Source organism: Geospiza fortis, unplaced genomic scaffold, assembly GCF_000277835.1.
Source record: "Geospiza fortis unplaced genomic scaffold, GeoFor_1.0 scaffold171, whole genome shotgun sequence".
NCBI classification, from domain to species: Eukaryota; Metazoa; Chordata; class Aves; order Passeriformes; family Thraupidae; genus Geospiza; species Geospiza fortis.
In genome coordinates, this window is record NW_005054313.1 from 9,971,131 (window position 1) to 9,993,659 (window position 22,529).

General features: G+C 47.5%; 1 protein-coding gene and 1 long non-coding RNA gene across 3 annotated transcripts in view; one reads left to right on the forward strand and one right to left on the reverse strand.

The window, feature by feature from the left end:
* Window positions 1–20,076, forward strand: part of SIN3A (SIN3 transcription regulator family member A) — a 23,402-nt gene extending 3,326 nt beyond the window's left edge. Inside the window, exons 4-20 of one of the 2 annotated variants that reach the window (XM_014306498.2) lie at window positions 412–694; window positions 2,771–3,022; window positions 3,705–3,857; window positions 4,642–4,800; window positions 5,994–6,083; window positions 7,504–7,622; window positions 9,100–9,310; window positions 10,826–10,942; window positions 11,643–11,881; window positions 13,071–13,254; window positions 13,424–13,997; window positions 14,470–14,639; window positions 15,653–15,826; window positions 16,513–16,605; window positions 16,948–17,042; window positions 17,194–17,401; window positions 18,774–20,076. In XM_014306498.2, coding sequence (XP_014161973.1) covers window positions 412–694; window positions 2,771–3,022; window positions 3,705–3,857; window positions 4,642–4,800; window positions 5,994–6,083; window positions 7,504–7,622; window positions 9,100–9,310; window positions 10,826–10,942; window positions 11,643–11,881; window positions 13,071–13,254; window positions 13,424–13,997; window positions 14,470–14,639; window positions 15,653–15,826; window positions 16,513–16,605; window positions 16,948–17,042; window positions 17,194–17,401; window positions 18,774–19,004 — 3,352 coding nt within the window. In that variant the 3' untranslated portion in view covers window positions 19,005–20,076. Of the gene's footprint in view, window positions 1–411; window positions 695–2,752; window positions 3,023–3,704; window positions 3,858–4,641; window positions 4,801–5,993; window positions 6,084–7,503; window positions 7,623–9,099; window positions 9,311–10,825; window positions 10,943–11,642; window positions 11,882–13,070; window positions 13,255–13,423; window positions 13,998–14,469; window positions 14,640–15,652; window positions 15,827–16,512; window positions 16,606–16,947; window positions 17,043–17,193; window positions 17,402–18,773 lie in introns of both variants that reach the window. The other variant, XM_031055880.1, reaches the window with a different exon arrangement.
* A 181-nt stretch (window positions 20,077–20,257) lies between these two features.
* On the reverse strand, window positions 20,258–22,529 carry LOC115947752. Its single transcript, XR_004081604.1, has 3 exons — window positions 22,478–22,529; window positions 21,983–22,108; window positions 20,258–20,993 (listed from the first exon to the last, which is right to left on the reverse strand). It is a non-coding gene; the product is annotated as an uncharacterized LOC115947752 (long non-coding RNA).

Below are 22,529 nucleotides of genomic sequence, written 5' to 3' on the forward strand. Positions count from 1 at the left end.
GAATTCTGTCCTTTGTATACAGAATAACACACCTGGACAATGATGTAAAAGCAGTTGTGTGCTTTATTTTGAAAATGAAATGCATCCCTTCATTTATACTAAATCTCTGCCTAGAGTGGGAGTTCACAAGTTCAGCCTTGACAGCTGATTCATCTGGTTGTCTGCCCATTAATAATGGTCAGACTTGGGACTGGATCTCATGGATATAAAGCCCTGTCTGGGCTGATAAAATAATGCTAATGTCACTCTTGAGTTCAGCAGTCTGTTTGTAGGAGTCAGTTTTGCATTGTTTCATATGTTAGAGGTGATAAGGGAGAAAAAAAAATCCACTGGCAGATTGCTGTGTGGAGAACCTTGTCCCACTGCAAGGTGCCAGGGGATGGTGACATTGTGATCTTATTCCTTCCCCAGCATCGACACTCCGGGGGTGATCAGCCGTGTGTCGCAGCTCTTCAAGGGCCACCCAGACCTGATCATGGGCTTCAACACCTTCCTGCCACCTGGCTACAAGATTGAGGTGCAGACCAATGACATGGTGAACGTGACCACCCCGGGGCAGGTTCACCAGATCCCCACGCACGGGCTGCAGCCCCAGCCGCAGCCGCAGCCGCCGCATCCGTCTCAGCCTTCGGCGCAGTCGACCCCGACACCAGCACAGCCGGCACCACAGCCCACACCTGCCAAAATCAGCAAGGTGAGGGGCTCTGGGTGACCTGCACTGAGAGCACAGAGACCCTGCTGCCTCCAGCTGAAGCTGGTGTGCAGCTAGAGGGTGAAAAATTAACTTCCACGCTGCTTTCCCGCAGTGTTTGTGAACCTTCATGTGTTCCCCTTCTGCTGCTGGATTCGTTTCTCATTTTCAAACTTGAAGATGCAGTCGTAGTTAATTTGACAGCAATTCAAATAAGCTTTCCAAAACATTAAGGGTTTGGAAAAGCCTTGTTGCTGGCAGTGGGGAACTGAAAGACAGTCAGAGCATCTGGTAAATGGCACGCACGTTATTCAAGAAGTGATCCAGCAACCTAGGGAAAAGGTTCCTAGTTAAAGCACTGGGCACACACTATCTGACTGCTTTTGTGTGTATTGTCTTAGACCTAAAGTCCCAAGAAATTGCCCATAAAACAGAGGTTATGATGAAGATGTTCTCTTTGGTGTGGAAGTGTGTGGATCATTTCAAATGCTTGAGGCAATTAAGCCTTTAGGAAACCTTCATTTGTTATTTGGTGGCCTCTGCATTGCTTGAAGTCTTGTTTTCAGTTTGAATGGTTTTTGTAGAGGGGTCTGGTTCAGCTGTCAGCTGGAAGGGTTTAGGAGTTATTGGCAACATCTAAAGTGCAAGAGTTTAGCAGAATGACCATGATGTTGCCTGTAGGTATTGGTTGTGTTTGCCCAAAACAGAGACCTTTGAGTAACAAAGGAAATTTGACTCTGGTTTAGATATAATCCAGATTCTACTGTCCAAAAGATGTATTTTATGTGAAACAGGATAATAGACATTCAAGGAGATTACTCCAGATGAAATTTTGTGTATTTTAGCCTCAAACTGCAAAAATATTTCAGAGCCTTAGGGAGGGGATCTCCAAAGTTTCAAGGGTTAATCCCTAAACTGTTTGATAACAATTGCCTGGAAAAGCTAAAGGAAAAGGTAACATGCAGTTAAAAAGCAGCAGGATTTAAAATGTGGCGGTTAGCTGATCTCTGGGCAAACATTGTTGGGACATGCAACTTCCTGCTCAGAAATGGCAAACAAAAACATGCTGAAAGATTTGCTAAAAGATTTGCCAAGCTGGACGCTGCAGATCATTCCAGAATGAACTTGCCTGTGCTAGGTTTCAGGGATTTTTTCTGAAGAGGTACATGCTCTCAGTAAAGATGTAGCAGTCTCCTTCTTAACACCATGGGATAAGTGGTTTTCTGCCTGTCACACCTGCAAAGTGTTGAACTGTCCTTGCTGAAGCTTTAAAATGAGCCTGAGGGACAGGCTAGACAATGAGGTAAGATGTCCCTACCAGGCAGGTAAAGGCAGGACAGGATATTGTAACAGGATATTTATGCCCATCCGAAGACAGTTATTTAAATTCTCAGTCCTGAAAACTCTGTTTAAATACGAGTTTTGAAATGTAAAACGTGAGGGGAATAAGTACTTCCATTTCCATTTAAAATGCCACCTCAAAACTAAATTTTCACCTGGCTGTTCAACGTCCATTGAGAGTATTCAAAATAATTACTCACTGGCTGCTCTTTGTTTGAAGAAACTCATGTTTTCCCTTGCTATTGCCTTCATTCATCCCACAGTTGTTGACTAGTGCCAAAGTGACTGGCTGTGTGGGAGCCAGCCATACCTATGCATTTTGGCTCTGTGACGTTTTTGAGGTAGTTTGTGTCTCTTGTCAGGTTTCAGTCCAAAGCAATTAGCAAGGAAAATCATCTTAATAACAACTGCTTGAACAGCCCAGGTATTTTGTCTCCGTGATGCGGTTTAGTCTCTGCTGGCCCACTAAATATTTATCTGTTTCTATTTATTTATTTATTTGTCCATCCCTAATGGATTAAAATTGCTTTATATCCTGACCATGAGGGGGTCTGCTGCTTCCTAACAGAGCCTGTGTTCCCCTCAGCCATCGCAGTTGCAGTTTAGTCTCTGCTAGCCCACTAAATATTTATCTATTTTTATTTATTTATTCATTTATCCCTAAGTGGATTAAAATTGCTTTATATCCTGACCATGAGGGGGTCTGCTGCTTCCTAACAGAGCCTGTGTTCCCCTCAGCCATCGCAGTTGCAGGCTCACACTCCTGCCAGCCAGCAGACGCCCCCGATCCCGCCGTACGCGTCACCGCGCTCGCCGCCGGTGCAGCCGCACACGCCCGTGACAATCTCTCTGGGCACCACACCATCCCTGCAGAACAATCAGCCCGTGGAGTTCAACCACGCCATCAACTACGTCAACAAGATCAAAAACCGGTTCCAGGGACAGCCAGACATCTACAAAGCCTTCCTGGAGATTCTCCATACGTATCAGGTGAGTGTTGGAAATGTGAATTTGTGTCTGTGTATGGGTATTTCTCTTGCTTTGCTTCAGGAGGGTGTCCAAAACTTGCATTTGGGTCTTCTGCTGTACTAGCAGTGGCCAGCAGGTAATCATGGACTGGTTTGGATTGGAAGGGGCCTTAAAGATCATCTAGTCCAACCCTTTGCCATGGGCAGGGGCACCTTCTGCTAGGTCAGGTTGCTCCAAGCCCTGTCCAGCCTGGTCTTGAATTCTGCTTGAACTAAGCAGAAGTCTGGCAAGTTAAAAAGATTACATAGCAGTATGAAGTAATAGATCTCAATCCATCATCTTTGTTTGGAAGTCTCTGCAATGCTTGTTTAAAAACTGGGTTTGGTGTTTTTCTATGAGCACATGTCAGGATGAGGCAATGTGGCTGTAGCTCTATGTTAAAAGCAAAAAAAAACCACTTCCTTGGTCAGTGTCTTACTGTTCCAGGGCCAGTTGGGTATTTAGGATGTATTTATAGTGTATATATAAGTATAGATATTTAGAATATATGAGAGTCATACTATTAATGTAGTATGATGCTTTATATAAGGAGCTGAGATCTTTGCTGTTCCATTATTTCTATCACTGAGAGTTTATTTTTTCTTTGTCACTTGAATCGTTTGTGCATCCTTTCTTCTGACACTTCTCCTCTTTCCTCTGGCAGAAAGAGCAGCGTAATGCCAAGGAGGCAGGAGGGAACTACACGCCAGCCCTGACAGAGCAGGAGGTCTATGCCCAGGTGGCTCGCCTCTTCAAGAACCAGGAGGATCTGCTCTCGGAGTTTGGGCAGTTCCTGCCTGATGCCAACAGCTCTGTGGTGAGTACCCTTGGAGATAGGGTGAGATGCCTAGTGCAGACTGTTCTGTATGAAGCCAGTGTTCAGAAAAATGTGCTTTTGCTCTAAGTTTCCTGGGGTGTAGGAAGGAGATCAGGGGTAGACTGTTTTCTGGCTACAACTTGTCTCTTAAATAACTTTTATTTTAAATGCAATTCCTTTGCCTAAGAGGGTTGTTCTAAGTTAGGGCTGTAACTGCAGTAAAATCCATTGATCATCTAGAGCTAGGAGCTTTGGGGTCCCCAGCACAGGAAGGACATGGATCTGTCAGAGCAAGTCCCATGGAGGTCCCCAAGATCATCAGAGGGATGAAGCACATCTCCTGTGAGGAAAGGCTGAGAGAATTAGGATTGTTCTGCCTGGAAAAGAGAAGGCTCAGGGGTCACCTAATTGTGGTCTTCCAGTATCTGAAGAGAGCCTCAAAAAAAGATGGAAACTCTTTACAAGGGCATGGAGTGGTAGGACAAGGGGGAATGGCTTCAGACTGAAAGAGAGTAGGTTTAGATTAGATAATAGAAAAAAATTCTTCCCTGTGGAGGGTGGTGAGACACTGCTACCCTGAGGAGCTGTGGCTGCCCCATCCCTGGAGGTGTTCAAGGGCAGGTCGAATGGAACTCTGAGCAATTTGGAATTGTGAGAGGTGTCCCTGACCATGGCATGGCATTGGAACTGAATGACCTTAAAGGTCCCTTCCAACCCAACCCATTCGGTGACGTTTTGTGTGGAACGTAGCCCTAATGGTCTTATGGGTTTGTCTCTGAACAAGCTGTTGAGCAAGACAACTGCAGAGAAAGTGGAATCAGTCAGGAATGACCACGGGGGTACAGTGAAGAAGCCGCAGCTCAACAACAAGCAGCAGAGACCCAACCAGAATGGCTGCCAGATCCGACGGCACTCGGGCACCGGTGCCACCCCTCCAGTGAAGGTGAGAGCCTGGGCTGCTCCTTCAGGATGTGTCTTCCAAGTCTTTGTGGTTTTTGTGGCACAGGCTGCAGCTTGGGAACATGGAAAATAGTGTTTGTCTTTAAACCTTTCAGAAGTCCTTGTTTCCAAGCAGCAAGTGTTTGCCTCTGATTTCTGCAAACTGATGGTGGTATCCGTTCCTGAGGGCGGGACATAGTTACTTTAATGGCTTGGGGAAACAGTTTTCATCACTTTCTAATAAAGGTGTAGTTTTTATGAGCAGTGTTTAATGAGGGGGAGTTATGGAGTGTGGAGACAAAAGTCTCAGTAATGCCACAGAATAAACTTGCCCAATATTTGTAGCAAATGTTCCTAAGGCACGTAGGAAAAGATGAGCTGAAAAGGTGTGCCTGAAAGCTTTGTTGTAGTACAACTTGGAGCAGATGCAGTAGAATCATGTTTGCTCATCTTTCCTGTGATGGAGCTTTTAATACAATGATAAATGATTATTCTCTCAGCAGAGTTTGCCCTTTTCAAATGACGCATGATTTGTGAGAGCAGCGAGGCTGTGTAGTGCAACAAAAATTGTCCTGTGGCCAGGTGGCCTCGTGTTTGTGCATGAGGGATAAATTTGCCTGCTTTTTTTGAAGCCAGTATATCTTCCTTTGTCATGAGAAGCAGTAGCATGCATAATTGTACCATTTAAGTCCCCTTCTGCCCTTTCTCCTCCTCTTCAAATCGAGGGCACCAAAATAAAGCACGTTTTGGAGGCACCTTTCAGCCTTTCTGAGGATGGGGAAAGTAAAGCATCTTTCAGTAGAATGTAAGAGAGAAAAAATTGCCATTCTGGGGAGGTGTAAGACTTGCAGAACTGGATGAGTGATAACAAAATCATCTATTCTGGCAGTTTTCCAAACTTGTTATCAAAGTAAGATGTGCTGTAGTGTGATTGAAACAATCAGCTAGTTACAGGAAAGGGTGAAACAATGTATTACAGATATTTGGAGTGGCATGCTACTTATTAACATTCAGTAAATTAACTTGTAGCACATACTTCAATAGACTTTCCTTCTTTTAAAAGCCACTTTTCCATAATGGGAAGCACATGGTGGGGTCAGGGATCTGGCACTCACCTGTGATAGATAATCAAATTATCCCAACTTGCTGAACACGCCTTTTATTTTTAATTGCCTTTCTTTTTTTTTTTGATAACAGAAGAAACCAAAGCTGCTTGGTTTGAAAGACCAGTCTTTGGCAGAAGCCAGCAAACACGGTGTGGGGACAGAATCTCTCTTCTTCGAGAAGGTGAGAGGCAGGATGCAGATGTTGCATGTCCTTGATGTATGTCCTTCCTGTGTACACATCTGGATTTTTATCACAGTGAAGTGTGAGATTTACACCACCCTGATAACATTTCTCCAGCTTGATCTCAGATGTATCCTGCGACCTCTAAGTCAGATACATTGAATTTTTTTTAACTTGGTGATATTTTTTACATGTCTCTTTTCCCCAAAGCTCCTTCTCCAGCTTTCCACCTGCTGCTGCTGCTGCAATTTGTTTGAGGGAATGGGATTTTTTCCCTGTAACCCACACTCCAAGTGGTTTTCCCCTTTATAAGATCCCCCTACAGCTGATGATGTGCGTGGCGTGTCTTGCTGTGTTGGCACAGCTTGTACCCATCTACAGCCAGCTGGCTGCAGGGGGGAGCTCAGTTTACAAAGCACCTGATTCATATTTACATTGGGCTGTTTTTTTTTTTAATTTCCCCTCAGAGATTAATCTAATTAATTGCACAGTTGTTACCTGTTGCTGGTTTAGCACACAGATCAAGTGAAGGAGATATGGGATGTTTCCAAGTGGTACCTTGGTGTCTTCTCTGAGATGTCCATACAGTGCCTTATAGCTCAGAGGGGAGTATGGGACAAAGTTAAAACCATCTTTTAAGCAATATTCACGCACTGATGGCAGTCTTGGTTGCTCCCTGCTGGTCTGGTGAATTCTGCAGCGTGATGGGAACCAGCTAATGGTAACTGGGAACCAGTTTATTGCTTGGAGGATGTGTAGGTGTTAACATGAGTAAACCTAGAAATCCCTGCTGTGGAATTATAACCATAATGATGAATAACTTAACAGTGATAGATCTCAGTCTGATGTGTAGATCTTGCTGTTCTTGTGGGAAAGGTAGTGGTGCTGGGATGAATAATTTGGCTTTCTCATTTTTTGAAGATCAGGGTTACAGAAGGAGGATTACAGAGGTCACAGAAGGAGGATTGTCTGTGACAATCCAAGCTGGAAGCAGGTAGAGGCTGGAGAGGTGTTACCCAGGGCATGGGTCTCATACCCCCCACTCCCTACTTGAAATACTCTCTGAAGTTTAAAAGCAGCCTAGGTGGGTTTGTGGTGCTGCAATTGTAACTGATGTTGTCCATGATTCCAGTGCTTTGTAATCCAGCTGTTACAGGGTTCTCTGAAGGATTCAGTTCTTCACTTGCAGCTCCTTTCTTAGAGTAATGCCCCAGTGCTGACATTGCAGGGGATCCCAGCGTGGGGGTGGCTCCCAGCAGTACCAGCTTGTCTGGCCCTGTGTACAGGGCAACTTCTCTCTGTTCAACTCAAAGATTTGTGTGCCTCAGTGGGAAACACAGTGTCAAACCCAGGTCTTCTGGACCTCCTCCTGCTGAGTGTCACCCTGACAGCTCCTCTTCTCTTGTCTGCTCTGGCTCAGGTCCGCAAAGCTCTGCGCAGCACCGAGGCGTACGAGAACTTCCTGCGCTGCCTCGTGATCTTCAACCAGGAGGTGATCTCCAGGGCTGAGCTCGTGCAGCTGGTCTCCCCATTCCTGGGGTAAGTGCAGCCCCTTTCCTGGTCTGTTTCTGCTGTGGAGCCAGGAAAGAAACACTCACCTTCGTGGTCTTCTGCACTGCCCTTTCCTATTCCTTATCCCAGAGAGATTCCCAGCTGTGTCCTGACAGGCAGCGTGCAGGAGCAGTACAGGTGTTGCTTGCTGTGTGTCTTCCCTTTCCAGTAGGGCAAACAAAATTATTAGCAGCCTGTTATTGCAGTTTCTTGCTCTGGAATCATTCTCAAATTATGTCATTTGAGAAAAGATCAACTGTCTAATTACACAGGAAAATGTCCCCACAGAAAAGCAGAGTGCTGATATAAGCTCACAAAAGTTTCCAAAAAGCAGCTGAATTCTGTCACAAAGCCAAAAATGTTAAAGAACTCTGTACTTTAAATAGGAATTTACGACTTCCATGATTGTCAGCAGTGTACAGAACAGCTCTATTAATTGGTTAAAACCAACAGATATCCTCTCATCAGTGTTGGGCAGCAGGGTTAGTGTTTCTTTTGCCTGGGCACTGAATGGCTGGTTCCAAGGGAGAAGGCAGTAGCACCATAAATTGAGTTCAGGAGACCCCATTGTAGTAGCTACTGTGCAGAGAAACTGCCCTAAGGAGCTTCCACTCACTCTATAGGTCCACTGGAATTAGCCAGGCATCAGCAGGATGCCTGACTTCAGGTAAAAAAGGTGCAATATTTGACAAGAAAATTCTGTACTTTCCCATCTACTGCCTGTGCTGCTAACTATAGGGAAAGATAAAATACAGGGTTTTTCTATTCTGGAGTTGGACATTGTCTTTTGCCATATAACAAAAAAAGCAATTAATAACTAGTGATTCAATTAGTAACAGGTTCAGTTCATCCTGTTGCTGGAGCTTTGCATGAAATAAGAGGATGTGAACAAATGCTGTATTTTAGACAAAAAATTTTTCAGGAAATTCTGCAAACAGGCAAACTTGGGCCTTGCAGGCAAAGGTTTCTCTGTGATTCATGCTGCTCTGTGAAGTCTGGTTGAAGCAACTGCTTGGCACTGAAACCTTTTGTGTAGTTACAAAATTGCCTTTTGGTTTCTTCTTGCTGCCTCTGGAAAGGAAAAGTCTGGTTTAAGGTTCAAACCATTGGCAAACAACGAGGAACCTGGCCTGAGTTCAGTACCAGGGTAGTTTGGGGAGACCCAGATGTGATTGTGCCACGAGTGCTGTCCCTGTAGCAAAAGCTTTGGCAGCTGCTCCTTGTTGGTCACTAATCCTAAAGCACCTTAGTTGCACCAGGAGAGCAATCCCCACCTGATTACAACAGGTGCTTGTTTCCCATTTGGTCAGGCTCTGTGGGAGTGGGGTTGAGCAGAGAGGGTCTTCTCACCAGATTGATAATTTAGAGGGTTGTGTGTAGTAATCAGTTCTAGCCTCAGCATCACAGCTCGGTGCTGTCTGCATTTTGTTTTAGCTCATTTTTCACTTTGTTCCTTTTATTTTAGGAAATTCCCAGAACTGTTCACTTGGTTTAAAAACTTTCTGGGATATAAGGAGTCTGTTCACATGGAGACGTATCCCAAGGAACGGGCTACTGAGGGGATCGCCATGGAGATTGACTATGCCTCCTGCAAGAGGCTGGGCTCCAGCTACAGAGCCTTGCCCAAGAGCTACCAGCAGCCCAAGTGCACGGGGAGGACTCCACTGTGTAAAGAGGTAAGGCAGGGGCTGTGCCACACAGCAAGGCTCCTCCCAGCCTTTTTAAAGCATCGGAGCAAAACGGAGCAGGAAGGGGGATTTTGTTTGTATCCCTGTTGGAAAGGTTCCTGGGGGTGTCAGGACACAGCTGGTGGTGGTGGGCATGGGGCTGGGGCCAGGCAGCTCGCTGCCTAGCACTGCTCCACACTGCTCCATGCTGCTCCTGCAGCCAGGCATGCTTGGGCACACCATCCTGGCTCGGGATCGCCACGGCGTGTGTGGCAGCTCCAGGGGAGCACAGCTCAGGAATTCCTGGTGGCACTCCCATAAACATCTGGATCATAGCCAGAAGTTATTGCACAGGGTGAAGTGTCAGTCTAGGAACTGGGTTATGCTGGGAGCTGGCTGGGAGTTGTGGTACCCACGTGGCTGTGACGGTTGGCATCAGCTCTTCTGCAGAAGTTTGTGAAAGGTTTGCATAGAGTGTTGGGAGGCAGCTGGAGAAAAAGCTACTGAATAGTTATGATGGTTAATTACTGACATGCCTAATGCTCCTACATCTTATTTATGATGTGTTATGTGGTATGACCTGTGAAAGGAACATTAAGATTGCAAACTTTAGTAGGAGATGACAGAACTGGTTTTCTGTGTGATCTTAATGTGATCTCAGAGGTCCTTTACAAGGTAGTATGTAATTCAGGATTATTGCTACCTTTTTACCTAAATTCTCACTTAGTCTGCTTTCAGAGTTGTCTCTAGGCCAACTTTAAAGGAAAATCATGTTTTCTGTAGACAGATTCTCCCACGTATTCCCTCAGATGCATCTTTCTTTCTCCCTGAAATGCTGAATTTTTAATCCATGTCTTGACACGTCTCTCAAAAGCTTCTTGTGTGATGCAGTTACAAACTTTCCTCCCTGTGAGAATCTAATGACTCAGTTGTTCAGGCTTTGAGTTTATGGAAACTGGACCTGGTTTTCAAGACTGCCTGCCAAAATCATTGTTTCTTTGCCTTTGGCCTCTTTGAGGTGGTTGTTGGGTTGTTTGTTTGCTTTTTAATGTTCTGCTCCTATATTGAAAGCTGCAGGTGCTGAGCTGTTTTGTCAGGAAGGTGATGCCAGGGTATGGTTTTATACTTCCAATTAGCCTTATTTGGAGGCAGCAACTGTGTCCTGTCTAACAGTCAGGTCTGCTGTGGTGACCATACAGTGTTGATGGTGAATCACACATGGGGAACAAGCTGGTTGCAGCTGACTAATCCAAAGTAGCAGAAAAAGCTCCTTTCACCTTTATTTTCCTCTTCTCCCTCAAGGTTTTTCCTCACAGCTCCAGCCTATGAATTTTTCAGGCTGCCTGGCTGTTTGGCTTCTGGCTGTTTGGGGTTGCCCCGTGAATGCTGAGCTTTGGAAGGCACACACACTTTTTCCAGCTGGGAATTAGATTGCCCCATCACAAGACTGCTCTTGAAGCTGGCCCGGTGTGATCCCCTTGAACACTGACCTTGACTTTTGTTCTCTCTCTGCCTCCCTCAAAGGTTTTGAATGACACCTGGGTCTCTTTCCCATCCTGGTCTGAAGATTCCACATTTGTGAGCTCCAAGAAGACCCAATATGAAGAGCACATCTACAGGTGTGAGGATGAGCGTTTTGAGGTAAATTGCTTTTCTTTGGTTCATGTCTCAGAAAGCTCTGTTCTGTGAACAGTTAATGAGTTTGATGTAATGATACCTTTAATTCTGCATCTTTTATTGTGTCTACCACCTGTTTTTTGGCATAAAAGCTTGTTTTCTCTTCATGCAAGAAGCAGTGGCTGCATAACTACTAAGCTGCCACACCTGCCCCTCACCTTTTGTGTGGAGCATTTAGTTCACCCCACTTCACAGGAAATTGTTGAATGGCCAAGCATGGAATTGTTGCATCTTTTCTGTTCTTCCTGCCCACGTAGTGCATGAGAACATGCATTCCCCTGTAATCATCTGCAAAGCAATATGTTCAGGATTTTAAATGACTGACATTTTGACTGGAAATGGAAGTTAGCTGGGCAATTACCTGAATCTGCACAGATTTGGCACATCCTTTTGTAGAGTAACTGTCAATTGTGTTCTATTCCCAGCTGGAAGATGTGATTTCCAAATGGTATCATTCTAGTAGCCTTTAAATTCTTCCACAGTGTTATTTAGGTAGCAGATGAAATGTAATTGGATTATTTTAGAGCAGCTGAACACCAAAGTGCTTGAGTACACCTTGTTAAACAGGCACAGCTTCTTGTTTCGCGTCACTTGAATGTTTGCCTCCGTGAAGTATCATGTTTTGTCTATTCAAATGCTACGGCTAATGCACTGTTCTCTCCAGCTGGATGTTGTCTTGGAGACCAACCTGGCAACCATCCGCGTTCTCGAGGCAATCCAGAAGAAGCTGTCACGCTTGTCTGCGGAGGAGCAGGCCAAATTCCGGCTGGACAACACCCTGGGGGGCACCTCGGAGGTGATCCACCGCAAGGCTCTCCAGAGGATATACGCTGACAAAGCAGCTGACATCATCGATGGGCTGCGCAAGAACCCCTCTGTGGCTGTGCCCATCGTGCTGAAAAGGTACTGACTGCCCCAGCACCCTGCCCCAGGCTCCCTTCCCAAAGGTGATGCACTCTATGCCCTCCAAATTTATGGAAACGTGGCTGATTTCTGGCCCTAAGGAGTGTGCCCTCCACAAGGCTGTGAATTTGCCCCAAAAGGTTGTGGCTGCCCAACCCCTGGAAGTGTTTAAGGCCAGGCAGGACTTGGAGCAACATGGGCCAGTGGGAAGTGTCCCTGTCCATGGCAGGGGGTGGAACCAGATGATCTGCAAGGTCCCTTCCAAAACACACCATTCCATGATTCTATTGTTGTGTGAAACTGAAAAATTCATTTATATTCTGGACAGTTGGTATATTCCATAATAATCACCTAGAGGGAATTGCCCTCCTGAAGCAAAATCCTTACAGCTCAGCTGGAAGGATATAGAGCTTTTGTTGTCTCCTCTTAAACTTTTTTCTTCCCTGGTGTCAGCACTGCGTGTAAGATAAGGGAACTGTTGTCCCAGGGCTAACTGTGATCCCTTTCCAAATCCTATGGGTCTGTGTGCCCTATGGTGTCTCTGCTATTCTCAGATTCCCAGTCCAGTTTCTGTTGTAAGCCTCCCCTTCCTCAGTTAAAAGGGAGTGGATGCTGCCACTCCTTGAGGAAGGTCGAGGGGATGTGTAAGCAGCACATGCTGTTTTATCTCTGTGGGGCTCTTGGTCCTGTGTTTTGGAGTTGTGGAGCTGGGCAGAGCAGCTTTCCCAGGATACCTGCAAGATCCCAGTTTCCCTACCCTTCTTCAGCTGAATCAGGGGTGCTTTGCTTGGGATGCTGAGTCAAGGTTCAGGGGTGCATTCCCAGGGTACTCAGGTGTCCATGCTTCGTTCAATTGTCCAAACTAAACTGCCCCTGTTCCACAGGTGGAGCTTTCTGGGGATTTCTGAGAGACCAGGGCCAACTTTTTTGCCTTCCCTGTCCCTTTATTCCCTCTCCTGGGGCAGCTTTGTTCCTGTGTGGTTTTACCTAAATGTGAAAGAAACCCAGAGTGGTTTCTCCAGAAGGGTGTGTCCAGGGGGCACCCCCTGGAAAGCTGCTTTCTGTGGGATCTTTGATCCATGCCCATTTCATTGGGAGTTCAGCTCTTGTCAACATTCACTAAGAACCACAGGCTGAGGTTTTTCTCTTATGCTCACCTCTTAGCTCACCTTTGTTTTCTTGATCCAAGGTTAAAGATGAAAGAGGAAGAGTGGCGAGAAGCCCAGAGAGGATTTAATAAAGTCTGGCGAGAGCAGAATGAGAAGTATTACCTGAAATCCTTGGACCACCAGGGCATCAACTTCAAGCAGAATGATACCAAGGTCCTAAGGTCAAAGAGTCTCCTCAATGAGATTGAAAGCATCTATGATGAGGTGAGATGGTCACCAACAGTTTCCTTCCCTCGAGCTTATGCACTTTGCTAGGGCAGTTTCAGTTCCTCTTCCTCACAGCTTGATGAGGGTGGAAATCTGTTTCTAGCAAGCTCTTGGGTGGTGGAGAGGGATTGTTCAGGCTGATTTTTATGCTATTTCTCCTTTGTAGAGGCAAGAACAAGCTTCAGAAGACAATGCTGGAGTCCCCACAGGCCCACACCTCTCACTAGCCTATGAAGACAAGCAGATCCTGGAAGATGCTGCCTCTCTCATCATCCACCACGTGAAGCGGCAGACGGGAATCCAGAAAGAGGACAAGTACAAAATCAAGCAGATCATGTATCACTTCATTCCAGACCTGCTGTTTGCTCAGCGAGGTGAACTCTCAGATGTGGAGGAGGAAGAAGAAGAGGAAATGGATGTGGACGAAGCCACTGGGGCTGCAAAAAAGCACAACGGTGTTGGGGGCAGTCCTCCCAAAACCAAGCTGATGTTCAACAACACGACAGCCCAGAAGCTGCGGGGCATGGATGAGGTCTACAACCTCTTCTACGTGAACAGCAACTGGTACATCTTCATGAGGCTGCACCAGATCCTGTGCTTGCGGCTGCTGCGGATCTGCACCCAGGCCGAGCGGCAGATCGAGGAGGAGACGCGGGAACGGGAGTGGGAGAGGGAAGTGCTGGGCATAAAGCGAGACAAGAGTGACAGTCCTGCCATCCAGCTGCGACTGAAGGAGCCCAGTGAGTGACTTCTGGTGGGAGGCTGGGGGAATATGGTGTTTCTGTTTGTAGTGTGCTGACAGGGTGTTTGGTGTCTTCAGGCATGTGACAGCAGTGTTCCTTTAAGATGGGCTCTTTTTTATTATCCCTGGGGAGGTGGGAAGATGTGGAGAACATAGGACTTGGACTAGTAGAGGGATAATACGCAGCAGTTATTTCATAAGAGCTTTTGTTGTACACTTGTATATTCTCAAGTTCCCTAAGTAAAACCTTTCAGAAATAAATTCCTCATGGAGGAGGCTAGAGCTAGAATGCCAAAGATTATGAAAATACCTGTGGCCTTAAAAGGTATGATTTTATGTACAAAGATTTATGTCCATAAAGGACAAGTTTAAGTAACTCTTCAGCTTACGTGGGTCACCTGAGGACCAAACCTCCCAGCAGCCCTTCCTGGGGATGGTGTGCCCATGTGTCCCCTTCTCCCCTGCTGCAGTGGACATCGACGTTGAGGATTATTACCCGGCCTTCCTGGACATGGTGCGCAACCTGCTGGACGGGAACATGGACTCGTCGCAGTACGAGGACTCGCTGCGCGAGATGTTCACCATCCACGCCTACATCGCCTTCACCATGGACAAGCTGATCCAGAGCATCGTCAGACAGGTGCCTGCAGCACGGCCTGGGGGCTGGGTGGGGCGGGGCAGAGACAGCAGGCAGGTTGTTTGCTCCAGGCTCGCATTGCAGGCAGTGTTGTATGCCCACATGGGGAATTTCAGGGGTAAAAAGGTAAATTCAGGGTGTTTCTTCACCTAGCTCTCTAACCCTCATAGTAAAGAAATGATAGAGAGTGACTTTTGATCTGTTTGAATTATTGAGAATATCCTCTACAAAGTTCTCCATATGTTTTAGGATGTAAGTATTCAAAGCATGTCCAGAGCTAATCTTGTTTCAGCTTTGGAAAAAAACCCAAAGAAATTACATCTAAATGGTTCCTTTCCTTTCCATCAGTGCTGTAGGAGTGCATGCTTTTTCTAAAACCGTTTTGTCTCTTTTATCTGGCTGCTGGAGTAGCTCATTTTGGCTGTTAAACTCCAGTCCTTTTATTGGGTTGGTAGGAAGAATGCGTGAGCAAAGGAAAAATTCCTGTGCCTTTTTGTAGCATAAAGAACAAAAACAGACACAAGGGGCTGGAAGTGGAATAGCTTGAAAGGGCTTTCCTCTTTCAGAAGGGTAGAGCTGCTCTTCAGAAGCCCTTCAGTCCAGAGATTAACTGAATTCAGAAGACAGTTGGGAGACTTTTGATTTTCAGATTTACACAAAATATGGATTTGATCTTAAACCTCCCACCCCTCTCCTCAGACACAGCAGCAGCCCCTTGGTGAGGAGAGGACACGCTGTGTCACCGAGCTCTGGCCCTTCCTCCCCTGCTGCTGATCAGAATGTTCTCTGTGTGTAGTTTTTCTCTGAGTAGTTGTGCTTTGTCACCTGCTAATTTTTCTAAAGATCTTGTGGGCTTTTCACATAGCAGCAGAGATAATCTGCAAGTGGAAGAAGCTAAGGGATTTTTTTTTTTGCTTGAGCTCAATCCCATTGTCACACCCTTACTTTATTCTATTCTGATGGGGGTGTAGCAGTCTCCCTGACAAACCCTTTGTCCCTGTTGCTCCTGTTTGCAGCTGCAGCACATTGTGAGTGATGAGATCTGTGTGCAGGTGACAGACCTGTACCTGTCAGAGAACAGCAACGGGGCCACCGGAGGGCTCCTGGCGTCCCAGTCCTCCCGCACGCTCCTGGAGGCCGCCTACCAGCGCAAAGCCGAGCAGCTCATGTCCGAGGAGAACTGCTTCAAGGTAAAGCCAGGCTCTCAACTGCAGTGGAAAACCAGCAAGAGCTGAGGGGGTGCCTTTGGAGAAGGGAGAGGCACTGGTCCTTTGAAAAAGAGCTTTGTTTAGGCACCCAAAAATGAAGAAAATTAACTCCGTCCCAGCCAAAACCAGCGCACGTGCTGCCAGCTTTTAGAACAGGTTAATGCTTCTGTAAGGGCCCCTCAGAAATGAAGTTTCAAGGAGGAATATATTTCCTGGAACAGCAACGAATATCCCCTGTGCTTTACAGCAGCTTTGGGCTGTATCATACCGACTGCTTGGCTGCCACTGCTTTGATTTTTTAGCTCAAACTCTCCTGTTTCTCTGGTGCCTCAGTTTTGTCGACTGTTGGGAGATCTGCCACTACTCACTGGGCATTAAATCACTGCTGCCTGCATACATTGCTAATAAACCTGTGCTAATCAAATCCATACTTGCTTTGCTGAAGAGGCAGGAAGTGGTCAGGCCCTTTCTGAGCCAGAGAAGTACTTTGGATAAAAGCCTGAGTGTATAATATCTCTTCCCCTGCCCACAAACTTACTTTGAGGGCCCAAGAAGCCCCCAAAACTGCCAGCTTGCTTCATTGTCCCTTTGCCCCAGTGAGAAGTGAAGGTGTTTGTTTCTATTTCATACCTCCTCTTGCTGAAGTTCCTTCTGCTTTTTCTTTGTAGCTGATGTTCATTCAGAGCAGAGGTCAAGTTCAGTTAACCATTGAGCTGCTGGACACAGAAGAGGAAAACTCAGATGACCCTGTGGAAGCAGAGGTAAGGGCAGCTTGTCCAGAGAGCTGGCTGTGATGGTCAAGGTTGAGTGTCCAGCTGAGTGGTGGTGTGGTCCATTAGCACAAGACAAAGAAACATCAAGGACGTGCCATAAAGCTTCCATTGATGTGAGCAGGCAAATCCTTCTTGGTTTATTGCATATTAGAAAATACGCAAAACCACATAAAGAACCATTGTACCTGCCTTATTGGGCGTAAGATGCACAGAGCCTTCAGAAGGCATGTTGTGTTCTTCTTCTGCATGACTTCCAGCTTAGCCTCCTCAAGCCCTGCAGTTGTTTGGTGGGAGGGCAGTGGCTGATGTGTGCTCTGTGCTTGTTTCCAGCGCTGGTGTGACTACGTGGAGCGGTACATCAACTCGGACTCTACCTCCCCCGAGCTCCGCGAGCACCTGGCCCAGAAACCCGTCTTCCTGCCCAGGTGAGTGGCCAGGCTGTGCTGGGAAAGGCCCTTGGAGCTCCTCTCATTCCACCCCCTGCCGTGTGCAGAGACACCTCCCATAGGCCCTGTCCAGCCTGAGCTTACACCCAGGGGTGGGCGCTAATCCCAAGAGGGGTTCTCTGCTTTGCAGGAATCTGAGGCGGATCCGCAAGTGTCAGCGTGGTCGGGAGCAGCAGGAGAAGGAAGGGAAGGAGGGAAACAGTAAGAAGTCCATGGAGAACATAGAGAGCCTGGACAAGATGGAGTGTAGATTCAAGCTGAACTCCTACAAGATGGTGTACGTGATCAAATCAGAGGATTACATGTACAGGAGGACCGCGCTGCTGCGAGCTCAGCAGGTAGGAGCCAGCCAGAGAGCGGGGTGGGCTGCTGGTGTTTCCTGGGACCCAGGGGAAGGAAGGAGGCATTGCCTTTCCAGCTGTTTGGGAAGCTGTAAAGGTTTGGGTTTATCCAAGATGAAAACAGCTTGTGACCTCCAGGTGGGTGAAATTTAGGAGGATTGCACTGGAGGAAACTGATCTGGTCATCTGGATGCTTTGACACTCTCCTTTTCTCATCTTATGGGGATATTTCCATCCACTTCTGTCATGTATTTAGGTTTATAAAACAACTGCTTACCATGTTTCTTACTGATGAGATACAGATAGTGGCTTTAGTTCATTAGTTGTAAAGTAATTCTCTTAAACTTTGCATCCACATCAGATGTGAGCATTTTATTGCAGCGTAGTGACTCTTTGAAATGCTGATACTGAGGATTTTGATTGAATTCTGTCTATCTCATTCAACTGGCACGAACCTCAAGGAAATGTAAGCTTATAAGCAGGATACTGTGTGCTAGTGCTCTTCACAGAGAATCTGAGCATAAATTCTTGAAGTGTTAAATATGTAGTGTGCAGCTTAGCCCTTGGTTACTGGAATACACTGAGGGAGCTGTAGAAGCTACACTGGATTTTGGAAACAAATCTATTGGATTTAGCAGTTAACACCCCAAAGCAATTCAGTCTCTGGGAGAACAACAAACAAATAATAAAATCTGTAAGTTTTAATCTGGAGGTTTAATTATATTGGCTGTTTTTAATTATGACTGTAGCCATGGCTTTATACCATCTGTCCTGCATTTTACATTCCTTAGGCAGATGCTCTTACCCAAAAAAGTGCACACTTCTTCCTCTCCTGATGTTTCTGTTAAGTCAGAGCCTCTTGAGCCTGTTCGACCTGGCCTGGGTCTTAATTTTCTGTAGCAATTGTGTCCCCAGTATGTGTAATACATGTTGAATTTGCTCTTTCCTGGGACTGTGGCCCTGTCTGGGGGCTGGGGACAGACCTCAAGGGCTGGAAAGAGCAGGACTTGCCTGGTGCTGGGTACTAGCAGAGGAGAGTAATGCAGAAGGGACTCACTTTGAGCTGGGCATTCAATTTTCAGGCTCCCACTGATATGTTCTGTGTCCCCAGCCAGTGCAGTACTATATTAAACAAAGAGCATAAACTTTTTTATATTTCTGTGTTCATTTTGCCACATTTTTGCTTGGAGAGGAGACCCCCAGGGGGATCTTCTTGAGAGCTTTCCCTCTGTTGTTAGTCCAGTGCCTGCATTACAAATTCTCTGTGCATTTGATCCCCTTGCCTGTGTCACCCAGTAGCCAGGCTTGGTGTAATCTGCAGTTTGGGGCCAGAGCTGCCTTTTCCTAACACCTCTCCCTGTCTCTGCAGTCCCACGAAAGGGTGAGCAAGCGGCTGCACCAGCGGTTCCAGGCCTGGGTGGACAAATGGACCAAGGAGCACGTGCCCCGCGAAATGGCAGCCGAGACAAACAAGTGGCTCATGGGTGAAGGCTTGGAGGGCTTGGTGCCCTGCACCACCACCTGTGACACAGAGACCCTGCACTTTGTCAGCATCAACAAGTACCGCGTCAAATACGGCACGATATTCAAGACACCCTAGGAGTGCCCCAGGGCGAGGAAGAGCCCGGGGGATGTGTGTGTGTGTGCGCAGCCAGGGAAGGAGGGAGATGCCTTTCTCCCCTCACTGTGTATCTCCGTCACATGGCCACTTGACTAGTGCGTGGCTGGTGCAGCCTGTCCCGGCGGCATTCCCCGTGGGGACATGGATCTCTGCCCGGGGCCGTGGGCTGCCGGCCCTTTCTGGGCAGGAAGGACCCTTCTCTGAACTGAGCCATCCCAGAGAAACACCACGAGCTCGTACACACCAGCAGCGTTGAGGCTTTGACTCCCTGGAGGCCCCGAGCGGCGAGGGAGGGGAACAGGATGCTCCTCACCACTGGCCCGCTGGGATGTGTCCCTGAAATCCCCAGGTGCCTGGAGTGCTGGGATGTGTCCCCGAAGTCCCCAGGTGCCTGTCACCACCGGATTCCCCTCTCCCAGCGGGCTCCGGCGTGGGGCCGGGGCAGCGCAGCCCGCGTTCCTCTCGCTCCCTCCCCTCCCTCCCAGGCTGGACTCACCCTGTGCAGATCGGTCTGTCCTTTCTAGTGCCAGTGGAACTGTTTTATTTTTATTTTGGGTTTCTGGTTTTGTTTTTTTGTTTTTTGTTTTTTGTTTTTTTGTTTTTTTTTTTTTGTTGTTGTTGGTTTTTTTTTTGTACCTGCTTGTTTACTAGTCTCTCCTAGTGCCATGCACCAGCTTTTCACACACATGTACGTACACACACACAGCAGAGAACAACACGATTTTAACATGTTCCCCTCCTTTTTTTGTAAATAAATGTACAAATTGTCAATTTTTTTTGTTTTTTTTTCTTTTTGTTTTGTTTTTTTTTTCTTTTTTAATTAAAGGAATTATGCTTGATGTGCTAGCATAACTGTACTAGCTTCTTGTGTACCATAGTACCAGGTGGCTTGAGAATTAGTACCGACAGACAGACCGATGGAGACATTTATTACACTTTTTACCAAAGGGAGTTATCATTGTAGTGCTTTTGTGTGGAAACTTTTTTCTCCTTTTTTTGTAAATAAAAAAAATAATGTCTTTGTTCTTAACTGGAGGAAGACACTCGCTCACCCACAGCCGTGTTCCTGGTCTGAGGCACTGTTGCAGCATGCAGGTTTTGGGGTGGGAGAGGGGAGGGGGGAAGAGGGAGATGTAATCCAACCCCTTTTCTAAGGCTGGCAAGAGGAAACAGCAGAGGCAGCATGTGCATTTGGGGGTTAAACAACTGAGGAAAAAGCAGCCTGAAAGAAATATAAATATAGAGTATATAATTTTAATTTTTTTTAATGTTTGGCTTTTTTCCTGGTGGGTAATTTTTATCCACCTTGTCTTCCAGCTCCAAGGATCTTCGCTTTTGGGAAGTGTTGCTGAGCAACTCAGCTGGGGCTGATTGTGCTGATGTATTTTTCCCTTTCTGTCTTGGAGAAAACATCATGGGAAATACCAAGCCAGTATTTGACAGAGCTGCTCTGTGTGTGTGTGTGTGGGCAAGAGAAGGAGGAGGGACGGGGTGGGGGGGCTTGGTGCATTTCACTCCAGAAATCCACATATGGGATATATATATTTTTCTAAGCAGAGAAATTTAACACTGGCAGATATTTAAAACGCGGGGGAAGATTCTGAATTTAAAAATAAAGAAGTCAGCACAGACTTTGTAAGCCGCATCAGCCACCACTGCACCGTGTCTCCTCAAAAGGAGGTGGCTTTCCTAGCAAAAATCCATGCTGCACACCTGGAGTGGCTTCCATCGTCCCTGGGCTCACTGTGGTTTGAGACAGCAGGTTCACAGAATCACAGAACAGCCTGCGTTGGAAGGGACCTTAAATATCATCTAGGTCCAGGTTCTCTCCCCCTGCCACCACAGCTCCTTCCCTGCCGGGGAGCCGGGCTGGAGGGGGACCTGGAGCCGGGGTGGGAGTCACAGCCCCGAGGGACCACGAGTCATTGGCAGCCTATGCACAGCAGGCAGGCCTGGAATGGGAGCCTCCTGTGGAGAAGAGGGAGAGAAGGAAGAGCCCAGCAGGGGATTTTCCCACTTTGCTAGCAATAAATCACCTGTCTCCTTTCTCCTCCTTTGCTGTAACCAGGCAGGAAGGGGCTCTCATGTGTCCTCTTCCATTCCAAAGGTGTCATGCATGCTCCTCTATTATTTCCCCTTTTTTTTTACTCTGGTGTATGCTCAAGGTGATGTGGAAGGGAAAATCTTTGGTGATTTAGACTTCTGGCCAGCTTGGAAGTACCAGCTGCTGCTGCTTGGTGGGTCCTGTGCCTGCACATCACTGAGCCAAGGGGGCTGGTGCAGGTCCCTGGGACACACCGTGGGGAGACCTCTGCCTCTGGTGCTCCATCTGACACCCCAGCTCTGCTCCCAGCCTGTACAATAGCAGAGGTTTGCTTTTTTTTCTAATTTTATTTGATCTTGGTTTTTGTATTCTGTAACATGATTCTCGGCCCGAAACCCATGTGATTTCTATACCAATGTTGTAAACTTGACTGTAGAGCAGTATTTCCATTAAAACATCAGGGCTGAGCATCGTGTACAGATTCTTCCCTCCCTCCTGATGATAATGATATTTTGGGGCGATTTGGAGGCAAACCAGGACATGGAGAGGAGGGTGCAGGATTGCTTAGGCTGAGGGACAGCAATGAGGGGCGTTCTCCTCCTCACCCAGGAAGTGCTCAGGGTGGGATAAAAATCTCCTCCCAAACTTGACAAGCAAGCATATCCCGCCCAGAAGCATCAGAGACACAGCCATGGTCACAAGGAGCTGTCAGCAGAATCCAGCAAGAAACTTGTCCCTTCCCTCATGAAATCTCCCTTAGGGCTTCTGAGCAGCCTCCTCCAAGCACTCAGCAGGGAAGATCGAGTCATGTCTTCACCAGGGAGAGCTTGTGAGCACTCACCCACACAAATACCTCTGAGACACGAGCTCCGACCCCAGCAGGGGCACAGCACCACCGAAACCTGCTACTCACGTGGGCCCGAAAGACTCTCCCACTTGAGCCGGCCCGAATTCCTGCGCCACAGCCTCCTCGTACGGGATGCGCCGCGGAGTCTGGAAGCAGGAGAGCGATGCCGCTGGACAGCGATCCCCAAAAAGCCTGTGGTCGGAGACGGTCACATGAACGAGATCAGTCCCGCTCGGACAAGCCCGGGGTGGTACAGAGAGCTTCCACAGCACGGCTCAATCGCCCTGCCACCACCCATCAGCCTCGGTAATATTAACAGATCGCTGAGGAATAAAGGGCCCTGTTGGCCCCGGGAGGGCAGGGGGCTGAGGGGCTGTGCCGTGGAGCCCGGGGCAGCGCTCCGTGCCCACTAAGGAGAGTGTGTGTGTGAGATTTGTCCCCTCAGCGTGAGCTCCCCGAGCCCCCGCACCCACGGCCGGCAGCGCCCGGGGCAGCGTCCCCACCCCGCGGGGACACAGCGGAGCGCCCCGGGGGTGTCCCGGAGAGTCCCCCGCCGCCCACCTGCCCCGCAGGTTGCAGTCGGTGAAGTAGGTGTCGGACAGGAACTTCTCCA